The sequence below is a fragment of the Dama dama genome, chromosome 13 (assembly GCF_033118175.1).
Source record: "Dama dama isolate Ldn47 chromosome 13, ASM3311817v1, whole genome shotgun sequence".
Lineage (NCBI taxonomy): Eukaryota > Metazoa > Chordata > Mammalia > Artiodactyla > Cervidae > Dama > Dama dama.
Window position 1 is genome coordinate 49,808,704 of NC_083693.1, and position 13,790 is coordinate 49,822,493.

Consider the following 13,790-nt stretch of genomic DNA (forward strand, 5'->3'; position numbering starts at 1 on the left):
TTCTATCCCACCACCTCATAGGTCATCCTTTAAATTCTTACTCATCCTTCATATCTCTAAGAAAAACCACTTTCTCAAAGACCACTCTGACTACCCCTATTCCTCCAGGTCATGCCCCTGCTACCTGCTGTCACAGCACTCTGAACTTTTCCTTCATTGCACTTATCAAAGCTTGTAACCACAATTTTATTTCTATAATTATTTAATACGTGTTCCTTATCAACTACTAGGCACCATAAGAGCAGAGACTGTTATCTGCTTTGGTCAGCATATTTTTTTTTTTAACAATAAAAAGTAGGAAGACAATTTAATAGATTAAAAGACATAGGCAAATCACCCTCCAACATAAATCACAGCAAGATCCTCTATGACCCACCTCCCAGAATATTGGAAATAAAAACAAAACTAAACAAATGGGACCTAATGAAACTTAAAAGCTTTTGCACTACAAAGGAAACTATAAGTAAGGTGAAAAGACAGCCCTCAGATTGGGAGAAAATAATAGCAAATGAAGAAACAGACAAAGGATTAATCTCAAAAATATACAAGCAACTCTTGAAGCTCACTTCCAGAAAAATAAATGACCCAATCAAAAAATGGGCCAAAGAACTAAACAGACATTTCTCCAAAGAAGACATACAGATGGCTAACAAACACATGAAAAGATGCTCAACATCACTCATTATCAGAGAAATGCAAATCAAAACCACAATGAGGTACCATTACACGCCAGTCAGGATGGCTGCTATCCAAAAGTCTACAAGCAATAAATGCTGGAGAGGGTGTGGAGAAAAGGGAACCCTCTTACACTGTTGGTGGGAATGCAAACTAGTACAGCCGCTATGGAAAACAGTGTGGAGATTTCTTAAAAAACTGGAAATAGAACTGCCATATGACCCAGCAATCCCACTTCTGGGCATACACACTGAGGAAACCAGATCTGAAAGAGACACGTGCACCCCAATGTTCATCGCAGCACTGTTTATAATAGCCAGGACATGGAAGCAACCTAGATGCCCATCAGCAGACGAATGGATAAGGAAGCTGTGGTACATATACACCATGGAATATTACTCAGCCGTTAAAAAGAATTCATTTGAACCAGTTCTAATGAGATGGATGAAACTGGAGCCCATTATACAGAGTGAAGTAAGCCAGAAAGATAAAGAACATTACAGCATACTAACACATCTACATGGAATTTAGAAAGATGGTAACGATAACCCTATATGCAAAACAGAAAAAGAGACACAGAAATACAGAACAGACTTTTGAACTCTGTGGGAGAATGTGAGGGTGGGATATTTCAAAAGAACAGCATGTATACTATCTATGGTGAAACAGATCACCAGCCCAGGTGGGATGCATGAGATAAGTGCTCCAGCCTGGTGCATTGGGAAGACCCAGAGGAATCGGGTGGAGAGGGAGGTGGGAGCGGGGATCGGGATTGGGAATACGTGTAAATCCATGGCTGATTCATATCAATGTACGACAAAACCCACTGGAAAAAAAAATAAATTAATTAAAAAATAAATAAATAAATAAATAAAAGACTTATCACTGTTGTAGGTATTTTTAAATAGTTTTTACTGTACATACACAATAGGAAGCTTTTACCACTGTATTTAGTATTGGAATCCAAACTTGAGGCAGCCATTCTTCGGATATTTCTCTCTGGGAGGATACACCAGGAAAATGATTAATGGTGGTTGCCTCTGGAGAGGAGAACTGGTCACCCAGGAGACAGGAAAGGGAGAGACTTACACTTTACTGTATATCCTTCTGTGTCTTCATAATGAAGTAAAATGATTATTTTTTAAATATGAGCTTTCTGGTGACTAAAAGCACTATCCCTAATATTCCATTTACTAGATCTTCTGGGGAGATGTTAGATTCTTCCCAGAAGACATAAATTATATTATTTGAAGATTTAGTAGCAGGATCTACAACTGCCCAGGATTTATCTACTTTTAAGAATATGTACAATGATCACCTATTTTGATGTGAATGCAAAACCACTCATTTATAACTCATTAAATTTATTTCAAATGTATAACTTATATTAAGTTTATTAGCTCACTAATGTATCACAGATGAAAGCAAAAACTAACTCAGAACTTGAATTTCACTTTCTAGAGCATTACCTTGTTAAGTTCAGGCATTAATAAGAAGTATCACAGCTTCACAGAAAATGTATAGCCCTTAACTTCAAAAAGACTGTCAGGGGGTTTCTCTTATGGCTCAGCGGTCTAAAGAATCCACCTGAGACACGGGTTGAATCCCTGGTCAGGAAAGATCCCAAATGCCTCAGAGCAACTAAACCTACGCACCACTACTGCTGAGCTCTGGAGCCTGTGTGGCAACTACTGAGGCGACAGGCTGCAACCACTGAGGTCCAAGTGCCTAGAGTCTGTGCTCCCTAACAAGAGAAACCACGGCAATGAGAAGCTTGCACAACACAACGAAGAGGAGGCCCTGCTCATCACAGTTGGAGAAACGCCTGCAGAGCAATGAAGACCCAGCACAGCAAAAAATAAATTAAAAAAAAAAAGTCAGAATGGGTACAAAAAAATGGATAGCCATGTACAATATTAAGTTAAAGAGAAAAAACACTTAACTGTTATGTGAAAAGCACTATGTTAGGCATCTCACTTGTATTAACACATTTAATCTCCATGAAAACCTATACCCATGTCTATCTCATTCCAAAGGCCATTATTTTTAACATCATATGCCTTTCCTGACTAAACGAACATATAACTACTAATCAAAGCTAATCAGACAAAAGACTATCTGAACATATAGGCATCTTTTGCTTTACCTGACGTAACTAAAAGGACTACTTGCTACTATCTTATGAAACTAAGTTAAAAGGGATATTTTCACCCATATTTAAAATGTGCACATCAGCCTGCTTTTCCCCTGTCTTATTTGTTGACTGTTTCAAAGAATTTTTAAAGGTTCTTCAAAACCCACCAAAGTTTCATGAAATAAAGTCTCCAAATAAAATTCAACATTAGGTATTTAATGACATTAAATTAGCTCACTTTACTCAAAACACTTTTCACATACATTCTTTCCTTTACTCCTCACAAGGAGCAAACCAGATACAAGATTACTGTCATTTTTACAGAGGAAGAAAGTAAAGCTCTCAAGGGGTAAACTTCATTAGGAAACCAAGAATCTGAACCCAGGTCTCTGATGACACACAGCCATTCTTTCTACCTCACCATGCTGCATCTCTGGTTTAAAGAAACTAAAGATAATTTTCCTTCTGACAACAAGAAAATCTGGCTACTGAATGAAGAAAGCAAGCTAAAGGTTTGAAAAACAACTGTCATAAATTTAATCAAATGTCTACTTTTGATAGACAAACTACTGATATGCTAAATAAAACAGGGCTAACCATTCCAATATGAAATTTTCTTATATCTTCACTTAGTAAAAATATAAATTGCATCTGATTTTAATTTCATCCACATTATATCAAATATGACTAAAGTCTGGAAAGGATAATGAAAAGAATAACAATTATATTAGGACGGTAGGATTTTGCATTGATGAGTTTGACATTTTAACAATTTCCTTGAAAATTGTTTTAATATAATGACACTTATTAAAAATGTCATTACAAATACCTCTACTACTACATGTTAGTGCTTAATGGAGGATATGATAGTTGATGTGACTGGTATATTCGACTTTTTAAAATACCAAAAGTTAATTATCAGGTTAATGAAAACCCTCTAATGAAAGCTATAAATGCTCAAAAATCTATTTCACTGTTCTGATTCTGACCAAAACAAGTGTTAATAGAGGGGCTAAATTATTATGTTCTCAAAGTTTGCCAATAACAATAACTACTTGAAATAAATGAGTCACGGACTGCGATTTGGAAACTTTGTTCGTAAGGATTTTTATCTTAATAGTACTGCCTCAATGGGACTTACAACTAAGATGATTAACTATTCATTTATTAATTCATCTTCATTAGTGATTAATTCAAAAATGAAGATGATAAAAAATACATCAATTTAGTGAGTAATACAGCCTTATTCCCACCTCAAAGAAATTAAGATAATTTATACCAAATTTTGTCAACATCTCAAACATTTTCTACTAATTACTTCAAAATGGCATTAAAACCAATATAGAAGCATCTGAGTTTTCATTTACTTATCTCCAGAATTCAAACTTATAAATATAAAATAAATAAAAACCAAACATGTTCAGCATTTAGAAGAATGGTTAATCTAACTGGGCAAGTACAACATAAGAGTAAAAAAATGGCATTAATGTCCAATCTAGTAATGATTCCTTTACATTTTTGCACAAATTCCACATAATCCTCTAAATAAAATTACTTAAACTCTCACATCTCAATCTGCTTCTACTATTCCAAAAACTATGCCATGTGGTTAACATTCAATTTATACCCTCTCCAAACTGAAATTTACAGAGCCATGATTTGCTTTAAGGAAAGTACAGGGGGGAAAAAAAAAAAAAAGTACAGGAAATTCCCTGACAGTCTAGTGGTTAGGACTCTTTCCTTTCACTGCAGTGGCCTGGGTTCAATCCCTGGTTGGGGAACTAAAATCCAGAAAGCCACACAGTGCCACCAAAGCAACAACAACAACAACAACAAAACCCCAAAAACAACAATGCCAAAACAAAACAGTGTCCTAAGACTTACTACCAATGAAGAAAGGGCAGTTGGAAATGTATTCATTATTATCTGTATTTTCATATCAATTTCAGGTCAATTTCTTGATACAGAAATGAAGCAGTATTTGCATTTTCTCAGTTCATAACATGTTTTGAAACTGAATCAATCAGATTATGGGGTAGAATTAGCATTCTCTACTAATTCCTATTCAATCAACAAACATGTATTTGTGTCATCACAATTATTACTGGAGTTAGTTTACCTACCAATTTTTATGTCTCAGAAGACTGTAAATGCAAAACTACAGAAACTTTTCAGAAGATAAGTTTTAAAACTCACTGAAGAAAAATTCTATACAAACTCAAATCAGCAGATGGTTGAGAACATGTTATGTACATGTCACTACAGCACCCCCAAAGGAAGATGATGAAGGGATGTACTTACGTTTCAAAACAACGATCCACGTTGTCAGACATCAAAAGCAGCATGCATAGCTGTTCAAGGGCTATTAGTTGCATGTCCCTTTCATCTCCTTGTCCCATCTGCAGCCATTCCAGCAATGTATCTGGGTCCACATCTGCCATGGTTTTTTAAGCTTCTTTGCTTAAATTTAAAAAGCAAAGGCAAAAAGTCCTTTAAATGTCTAGGACTGAACAGCGTGAGCTTAATTTTTTTTTTCTTTTCTTTTACATTGACTAGAGCCAGATTTTCTTGGTGTCCTAGAAATTAGAAAAGACTCCTAAGTATGTTTGGATAGTGTACTTAACCATAGTTTTCCAACTTTCCTTATTCCTCGGGTTTAACTTCATACATCGTACTAAATAAAAACCAGTTTTGCACAAGAGTATAAGCTGATTAGGCTGCTGCTTAAACTGGAAACCAGAGCCGTCTTTGTCAAAGACAGTCAAACAAGCTTCGGATCCCTCTATTGCTATCACTAACGTGTTTGCCAAAAGGCAAACAACACCTTACTAAGGGTTCTTTTTTTTTCCAGAAAACTTCTTTCCCCCTCCCGTCACCCAAAGCTGATCTTCTGATAAGGATTAGATTCAGTATTTTAAGGAAACTTAGCACTTTGATCCAATTCCCCTCCAAATCAAGTCTCTACTTTAAAATTATCTTCAATTTCTTAAATTCTGCTGATTTAATTTACTGCCATCCTTAAGATGTTAAAATACAAACGATATACAAGATCTATCTAAGATTTGATTAGGAATTTCGGCAGTAGCAGCAACTGTTCTTAAAAGTTAAAAAAAAAAAAAAAGTTTAAAAAGAAATGCTACAAGTAAGTGCACTGGACTAACACGTTACAGATCAGAACACAGGCCAATCTGCGGTCCTCTCTCCCCATCCCCACCGAATGGGGCAGTTGGTTAAAAACAACATCAACAACAACAGCGAAGCAGCCCCAACAGGCAAGTCAATACAAAAAACTCAGAAGCACTCTGACGAGAGGACTGCGTTGGGTACCCTGTAACCCAACTGCAGGTGCATAAATCCAGCGGCAGGTTCCGGTGGGCACCCAACGGCGGCGATCCGCAAGGGTGACCCAAAACTCAGGGCCCAGCCGACCCGGCGCCGGGAGACGCAGGAACGGCGCTCCGGTTTTCCCGAACCAAACCCGGCTAAGTTAGCTACCTGTGTCGAGGAGGAGGGTAAGTTTTGGAGGTGGAGCTGCGAGCCTCTCTACCCGAGAGGAGGAGGCCGGAGCAGGCAGGGCGATGGGTCTCCCGGGAGCGGCGCCCGGAACTCCGAGGCCCGGCGGGACGTCCCTGGCCCCGTCGGGAGGCGATCCTTTCTCAAGGACAAGGCGGGGGCAGCCATGGGCTCTGGCTTGGACAAGCCGGGGCCCGCCGTGGGCAGGGTCGGGGGAGGGAAACAAAGGGGCCAGGCGGGTGAGTCGGCGGCAGCCTGCCGACCTCACCAGGGGCCGGGGTCTCGCTCCCGGGCTACCGCCGGGCATCCCTGGTCCCGGCACCAGGCCTGACCCTTCCGACCGCCGAAGGCGCTCCTGCGTCCCCTTTCCTCAAGCTCTTACCCAAGCCTGTCGTCTCAAACCGCTCCGATCCAGCTCCAAGCAGGCCGCGGGCTGAGCCAGGCCCGGCCGCGGCCCTCGAGTTCCCAGGAAGCCGCAGGCCGCGCAGGTCGAGCCGGGCTGGCGGCACAGGAAAAGCCGCGCCTTGTCCCCTCCCCTTCCTCCGCGGGGACCTGGTGACAGGGAAGCCAGAGGTTCCCCAGACGGACGGCAGCCAGCTCACGTCCCGTCCCCGGCACGCGGCTCCTCAGGCCCTGCAGCTTAGAGGCCCGCGCCGTACTGCCGGCGGCGGCGGCGGGGGGAGGCCGCGTCCATCGCGATCCGGGAGGGGGAAGGGAGGAGGGTCGGGGGAGAGCCGGGAGGGGAAGCTGCGGAGGGCAGCAGTGCGCCGCGGAGGCGGAGCAAACGGGCTCCGCTGGCTGCGACCCCGCCGGCCGCCACGTGGAGGCGCTGCGGAGACCCGTCGGCCCGCGGCGCAGGGTCGCACAGCGACCGGTAGCTTCGTCGCCGCTACCGAGGGCCTCCGGCTCCCTGGGCCTCGTCAGCTGTGGCTTTCCTATCGTACGCTCTGCGCCTTCACGTTTCGTTGGCAATTCAAGCGCGCTCCCAGCACCGCGCGCACACGGGTACACGCACGCTCAGCGTATTTTGCACGGTGTGTACACACTTGGCGTGCTCCTGCTGAAAGCCCCCACGCTGCACGTCAAAGCTGCGGCCCAACCTGTCCTGGCCCGGCCTCCCGCCTCTGCGACCCGGCCTCCGGCGCGAGCTTCTCCTCCGCCTCTCTGGTCACCCCTCCTCGCGCACGGAAGTGCGTCGCGGGAAGAAAAGCGCCACCCTTCGGTCCTGGGAGGCGAACTGCCCGGCAGTTCAGAAAGAAAACCTTTCACCACAGTCTTGTGAGGTAAATATTGTCGAGTATCCTCTCCATTGTACGGACGAGAGAGCTGAGGTTCCAAAAGGTTTGAATTCAGGCCCGCTGGCGTTCCCAGGAAGCAACAGTACCTCGAGTGTGCTTTCGACTTTTTCCTGTGGGTTGTGATCTTAAGTATGTCCGTAGTTATTCCCTTCGAACGTTTTATTTCACACGCGTTGAAAACAAAATATGTCTGCTTATGAGGCGCACTTGGAGACAGTTAAGATGTAATTAGTTGGAAATGTGAATATAGCTTTCTTTTTCTTTTAATCAAGAAATGAATCCCTGGGTTTGTGAGATATGTAAACCGATGCCCATACACCCACTGTATTTAAAAAACAAAAATGAGTGTTACGTGATAGTATTTGAGGAGTGTTCCTTTAAGCAGAGGAGCTGCTGCATAAATTTGAAGAACTAGTATTTTGTAAATTACACCTCGAATATCTATAGATACATGTCCCACTGTAGCAGGTAAGGTTCCTAGGTCTCCTGCTCATAGGTCAAATTAAGAGATAAGAGTTGAGGATTCCACTATCTTGTCCCAACTACAGCACATAAGAATAATTATTTGCGAGCTATGAATGTAACTTGGACAATCTTCAAGGAGGAAAGTGGCATTGAATTTGGACCTTGAAGAAATGGGTAGAATGCGAACACTGCAAGTAAGGAAAAAGAATAAAGCAAAGCCTGATCAGTTCTGAAACAAAGGAAAGAGGACCTGTGCTTCAAGCAAAAACCAGCGTTAAGCAATGATGGAGAAAATAGGAGCTAAAATCAGCAGGGACTTAAATGTGTGGGATACAGAATTTATGCTGAGGTAAAGTAGCAAGTTCTGGACTAGAACATTGACTGGAAAAGTTCTAAAGAGTCTTGCAAAGGTGTATAGGGTAAGAGTCCAGAATAGCTAATAAGAACTACCTAGACAAGGAGATTGGAGAAGGCAGTGGCAACCCACTCCGGTACTCTTGCCTGGAAAATCCCAGGGACAGAGGAGCCTGGCGGGCTGCCGTCTATGGGGTCGCACAGAGTCGGACATGACTGAAGCGACTTAGCAGCAGCAGCAGACTAGGAGATTAACTGGGAGATTGGAAAATTCCTCCAGTAGTGGAGAGAGAAAGGGCCTAGTTTTTGGCAGTAAGAAGACAGTTCGGATGGAGAAGAAATAAATCTTAAAAATGTTTTATACATGCAAATGTTTTACAAATGCCCCTATACATGCACAGCTGTCAAAAGCTCCACCGCCTAGTACATTTGTGACAATGAATGTATGTTGATACACCATTATCACTCAAATTCCATAGCTTACATTAGAGTTCACTTTTGGTGTTGTATATTCTGTGGGTCATGACAAACATATCTTGACACATATCTGCCATTGTAATATCATACAGCATATTTTCACTGCCCTAAAAATCACCTGTGCTCTACCTATTCATCCCACTCTCACCTAGCCCCTGAAAACCACTAATCTTTTCACTGAGTCTATTGTTTTACCTTATTCAGAATGTTGCATAGTTGAAATCATATAATATATAGCCTTTTCATATTGGTTTCTTTCATTTAATAATGTGCATGTAGGGTTCTCGTCATGGCTTAATAACTCATTTTTTTGTTTGCTTGTTTTTAGGGCCAAATAATATTCTGTTGTCTAGAAGTACCAGAGTTTATCCATCCACCTACTGAAGAACATCTTGGATGTTTCCTAGTTTTGGCAATAAAAGTACTGCTATAAAGACCCAGCTGCAAGTTTTTACATGGACATAAGTGTTCGACTCATTTGGATAAATACTAAGGACCACAGTTTCTGGATTGTATGGTAAGAATATGTTTTTATTTTCTTCCATTTTTATTGAGATATAATTAACATACTATACTGTGTAATCTTAAGGAATACAACATAATTATTTGACTTACATATGTCATGAAATGATTACCACAGTAGGTTTGGTGAACCTATCCATCATCTCATATAGATAACACATTACAGATTAAAAAATATTTTTTCCTTGTGATGAGAAAGAACTCTTAGGATTTAGTCTGTTACCAACTTTCATTTATAATGTTCAGCATTGTTAATTATCATTATTATGTTATAAATTACATTCCTGGTACATATTTTTCTTACAACTGGAAATTTGTACCCTTTGACTACCTTCGTCTAATTCTTTCTCCCTCCCACAAGAATATGTTTACTTTTGTAAGAAACTGTTTAACTGTCTTCCAAACTAGCTGTACCATTTGTTTTGTTTTGTTTTGTTTTTTGACACTGCCACACATCTTGTGGGCTCTTGGCTCCCTGACCACGGATCAAGAGCACCGAGTCCTAACCACTGGACCGCCAAGGAATTTCCCCCATTTTGCATTTCTATACGCAGTAAAAGTTGCTATTGCTCCACAGTCCCTTCAGCATTTGTTGTTGTCAGTGTTTTGGATTTTGCCCACCATCCTAACAGATGTATAATAGTATATTATTTTAATTTTCAATTCCTTACTGACATTATATGGAACATTTTTTTTTGTATACTTATGAAAGTATATACTTTTCTTTTAATCTTTTCATATACTTATTTGCCATTTGTATATCTTCTTCAGTGAGGTGTCTGTTCGGATCTGTTGCCCATTTTTTAAGCAGATTGCTCATCTGATTGTTGAATTTTAAGAGTTCTTTGTATATTTCGATAATAGTATTTATCAGATGTGTCTTTGTGAATGTTTTCTTTACCTGGGGAACTTTTAAAATGTCAGATGCTCAGGCCATATCTCAGGCCAGTTCAGTCAGTGTCTCTGAACATAGAATTTGGACACCAGTATTTTTTGAAGTGATTCTAATGTATAGCCAAGGCTCAAGGCTGAGAACCACTGACCTAAGTCAATACAACAACAATAATATTTGAATATAATTATAATACTTATTATTGTTGCAACTAGATTTTATTAGGTATTTATGTCCTAACACCCTTCTAAATATATTACAAATATTAATTCACTATGGACATCGGCTACTTTGACTTGCTGTCTGTGTTGCCTTGGCCTCTCTGAGTTTTGTTTTCCTAATCTACAAGATTAAGATGATAATAGAAACCAACCCTTCATAGAATGATTATATTAAACAAGATAATGCATATAAATGCCTACCACATATTAAATAAACACTCAAACGTGCCTGCTATTAATAATATTACATTATTAGTTCAGCTCTCTGGTGTGGCATGCTAGGTCTGCTCCCTCTTCCATAGGACAGGTCACCAAACAAAGACAACAGTCATGATTCCCATACCCTCTCTTCTCCTGGCAAAATAAGTCTAGTTCCTGCAATGGCTTTACCCTCCTTGGTCATGTTCTAATGTCTCCTGACATACTTTAATTAAGAACTGCTAAGCCTGAAACTGTGCTTTAAAGGTGGTCCAACCTGGACAGAGGAATGCCGTCTTCCATTGCATTGGGTTCAGAGAGTGACAGTCACATCACTTTTTTGGCTCATACAGAGTTTGCTCAACTAAAGTCCTTACTTCTTGCTCCCTGAACTGCCAAGCCAACTTTCCTTCAGTCTTTTAATTTAGCAGTTGATATTTCTGTCGTTAATGTTTAGACTTACTAAATTTCGTCTTGTTAGTTCTGTGTCAATGCTGCATCCTATGGCAATCTCTTTGAATCCTGACTAGAAGTGAAAGGTATCAGCGGTCCCCCCAGATTCTTTGTTAGTAGTCAATTAGATAAAGGTGTTGGACAGAATATGGCCAAAACAAAGCCTCTGATGAATGACAAACCTTTTACCAAGCAGTTATTTCTCCAGTAAATAACATTCTCGTGGTGTAGTTGTTCAGGTAACAGCTTTGCTTCAGCAATACGTGAACCGTGAACTTCTAGATGTTCAAGCTGGTTTTAGAAAAGGCCGAGGAACCAGAGATCACATTGCCAACATCCACTGGATCATCGAAAAAGCAAGAGAGTTCCAGAAAAACATCTATTTCTGCTTTATTGACTATGCCAAAACCATTGACTGTGTGGATCACAATAAACTGTGGAATATTCTGAAAGAGATGGGAATACCAGACCACCTGACCTGCCTCTTGAGAAACCTGTATGCAGGTCAGGAAGCAACAGTTAGCACTGGACATGGAACAACAGACTGGTTCCAAATAGGAAAAGGAGTACCTCAAGGCTGTATATTGTCACCCTGCTTATTTAACTTATATGCAGAGTACATCATGAGAAATGCTGGGCTGGAGGAAGCACAAGCTGGAATCAAGATTGCTGGGACAAATATCAATAACCTCAGATATGCAGATGACACTACCCTTATGGCAGAAAGTAAAGAAAAATTAAAGACCCTCTTGATGAAAGTGAAAGAGGAGAGTATAAAAGTTGGCTTAAAGCTCAACATTAAGAAAACTAAGATCATGGCATCTGGGCACATCACTTCATGGCAAATAGGTGGGGAAAAAATGGAAACAGTGGCTGACTTTAATTTTTTGGGCTCCAGAATCACTGCAGATGGTGACTGCAGCCATGAAATTAAAAGACACTTGGAAGGGAAGTTATGACCAACCTAGACAGCATATTAAAAAGCAGAGACATTACCTTGTCAACAAAGGTCTGTCTAGTCAAGGCTATGGTTTTTCTAGTAGTGATGTATGGATATGAGAGTTGGACCATAAAGAAAGCTGAGCACAGAAAAATTGATGCTTTTGAACTATTGTGTTGGAGAAGACTCTTGGGAGTCCTTTGGACTGCAAGGAGATCCAACCAGTCCATCCTAAAGATCAGTCTGGGTGTTCATTGGAAGGACTGATGTTGAAGCTGAAACTTCAATACTTTGGCCCCCTGGTGCAAAGAGCTGACTCATTTGAAAAGACCCTGATGCTGGGAAAGATTGAGGGCAGGAGGAGAAGGGGACGACAGAGGATGAGATGGTTGGATGGCATCACCGACTCGCTGGACATGGGTTTGGGTGAACTCGGGGATTTGGTAATGGACAGGGAGGCCTGGCGTGCTGTGATTCATGGAGTCGCAAAGAGTCGGACACGACTGAGCGACTGAACGGAACTGATTTATAACCTGACCCACTTACCTCCTCCTTGATGATAGAAATTTTAATGTACTTTTGTTTAAAAAGTCACAATGCTAAGAAAATGAAAATCAAATTTGAGTCTTGTAATATAGAATGAACATATATTCAAAATTTTGGAGGAAATATTATCAATTGCCTTCTTGAAACTCACTTATTGGTGGGAGGGGGGATCGGGATTGGGAATACATGTAAATCCATGGCTGATTCATATCAATGTATGACAAAAAAAGAAAAAAAAAATTTAAAAAAAAAATAAAATATATCATCACATAAAAAAAAAAAAAAAAGAAACTCACTTATTTCAACTATGGCATCCCAGTAACATTTGGGGAAGTTGGGTAACACCATATATGTAGGAACTCTCTTTTTTGTGTGTGTCTAAACTTATTTCAAAATTGAAAGTTAAAAGAAGAAGATAATAAGTTTAGCTTGAGATGACTAATTCTTAGTAATGCTGCATTCTAGGAATCATTCTTCTAAAGATTTCAAAAATGATAGATTTAAAATAAATTCTAGAATTTTGACAGTTTTTTTCAAAATTCACTGTATCCATCATGTGTCCCTTGATAGTATAGGCAAAAAACAAATAATAGTTGTAAAAGTTATGTTTAATGTTCCTAGTTAGGTGTTCTTGCACCAAAGCTAAAAAAAAAAAAAAAGTTGTTAACTCTTCATTAGCCTACTTATGTGCATAATAAGTACTTTATGATTTAAAGGAAAAATAGGATCTGATTTACAAAAATTATGTTACATATTTTATTACATATTACATATTTTGTTACATATTTTTAAAAGTGTATTAGGAGAAAAACATATCATGATTGTATAAATTTGAAGTTTCTCCTGTATACTTGCTATTAAGGGATTATTGTTAATTGTCTTTCAGTTCAGTTCAGTTCAGTCGCTCAGTCGTGTCCGACTCTTTGCAACACCATGAATCGCAGCATGCCAGGCCTCCATGTCCATCACCAACTCCCGGAGTTTACTCAGACTCATGCCCATCAAGTCGGTGATGCCATCCAGCCATCTCATCCTCTGTCGTCCCCTTCTCCTCCTGCCCCCAATCCCTCCCAAAGACTTTGGGTCCCAAAAGACCCAAAGC

General features: G+C 40.3%; 1 protein-coding gene across 5 annotated transcripts in view; it reads right to left on the reverse strand.

Moving 5' to 3' along the window:
* HECTD1 (HECT domain E3 ubiquitin protein ligase 1) overlaps nucleotides 1-6,843 on the reverse strand; it is a 74,381-nt gene extending 67,538 nt beyond the window's left edge. For all 5 annotated transcript variants that reach the window (XM_061159060.1, XM_061159058.1, XM_061159057.1 and 2 more), the window contains exons 1-2: nucleotides 6,705-6,843; nucleotides 5,111-5,269 (exon numbers count right to left, since the gene is read on the reverse strand). In XM_061159060.1, the coding sequence (XP_061015043.1) occupies nucleotides 5,111-5,250 (140 nt within the window). In that variant the 5' untranslated portion in view covers nucleotides 5,251-5,269; nucleotides 6,705-6,843. The remainder of the gene's footprint in view (nucleotides 1-5,110; nucleotides 5,270-6,704) is intronic.
* Nucleotides 6,844-13,790: the final 6,947 nt, after the last annotated feature.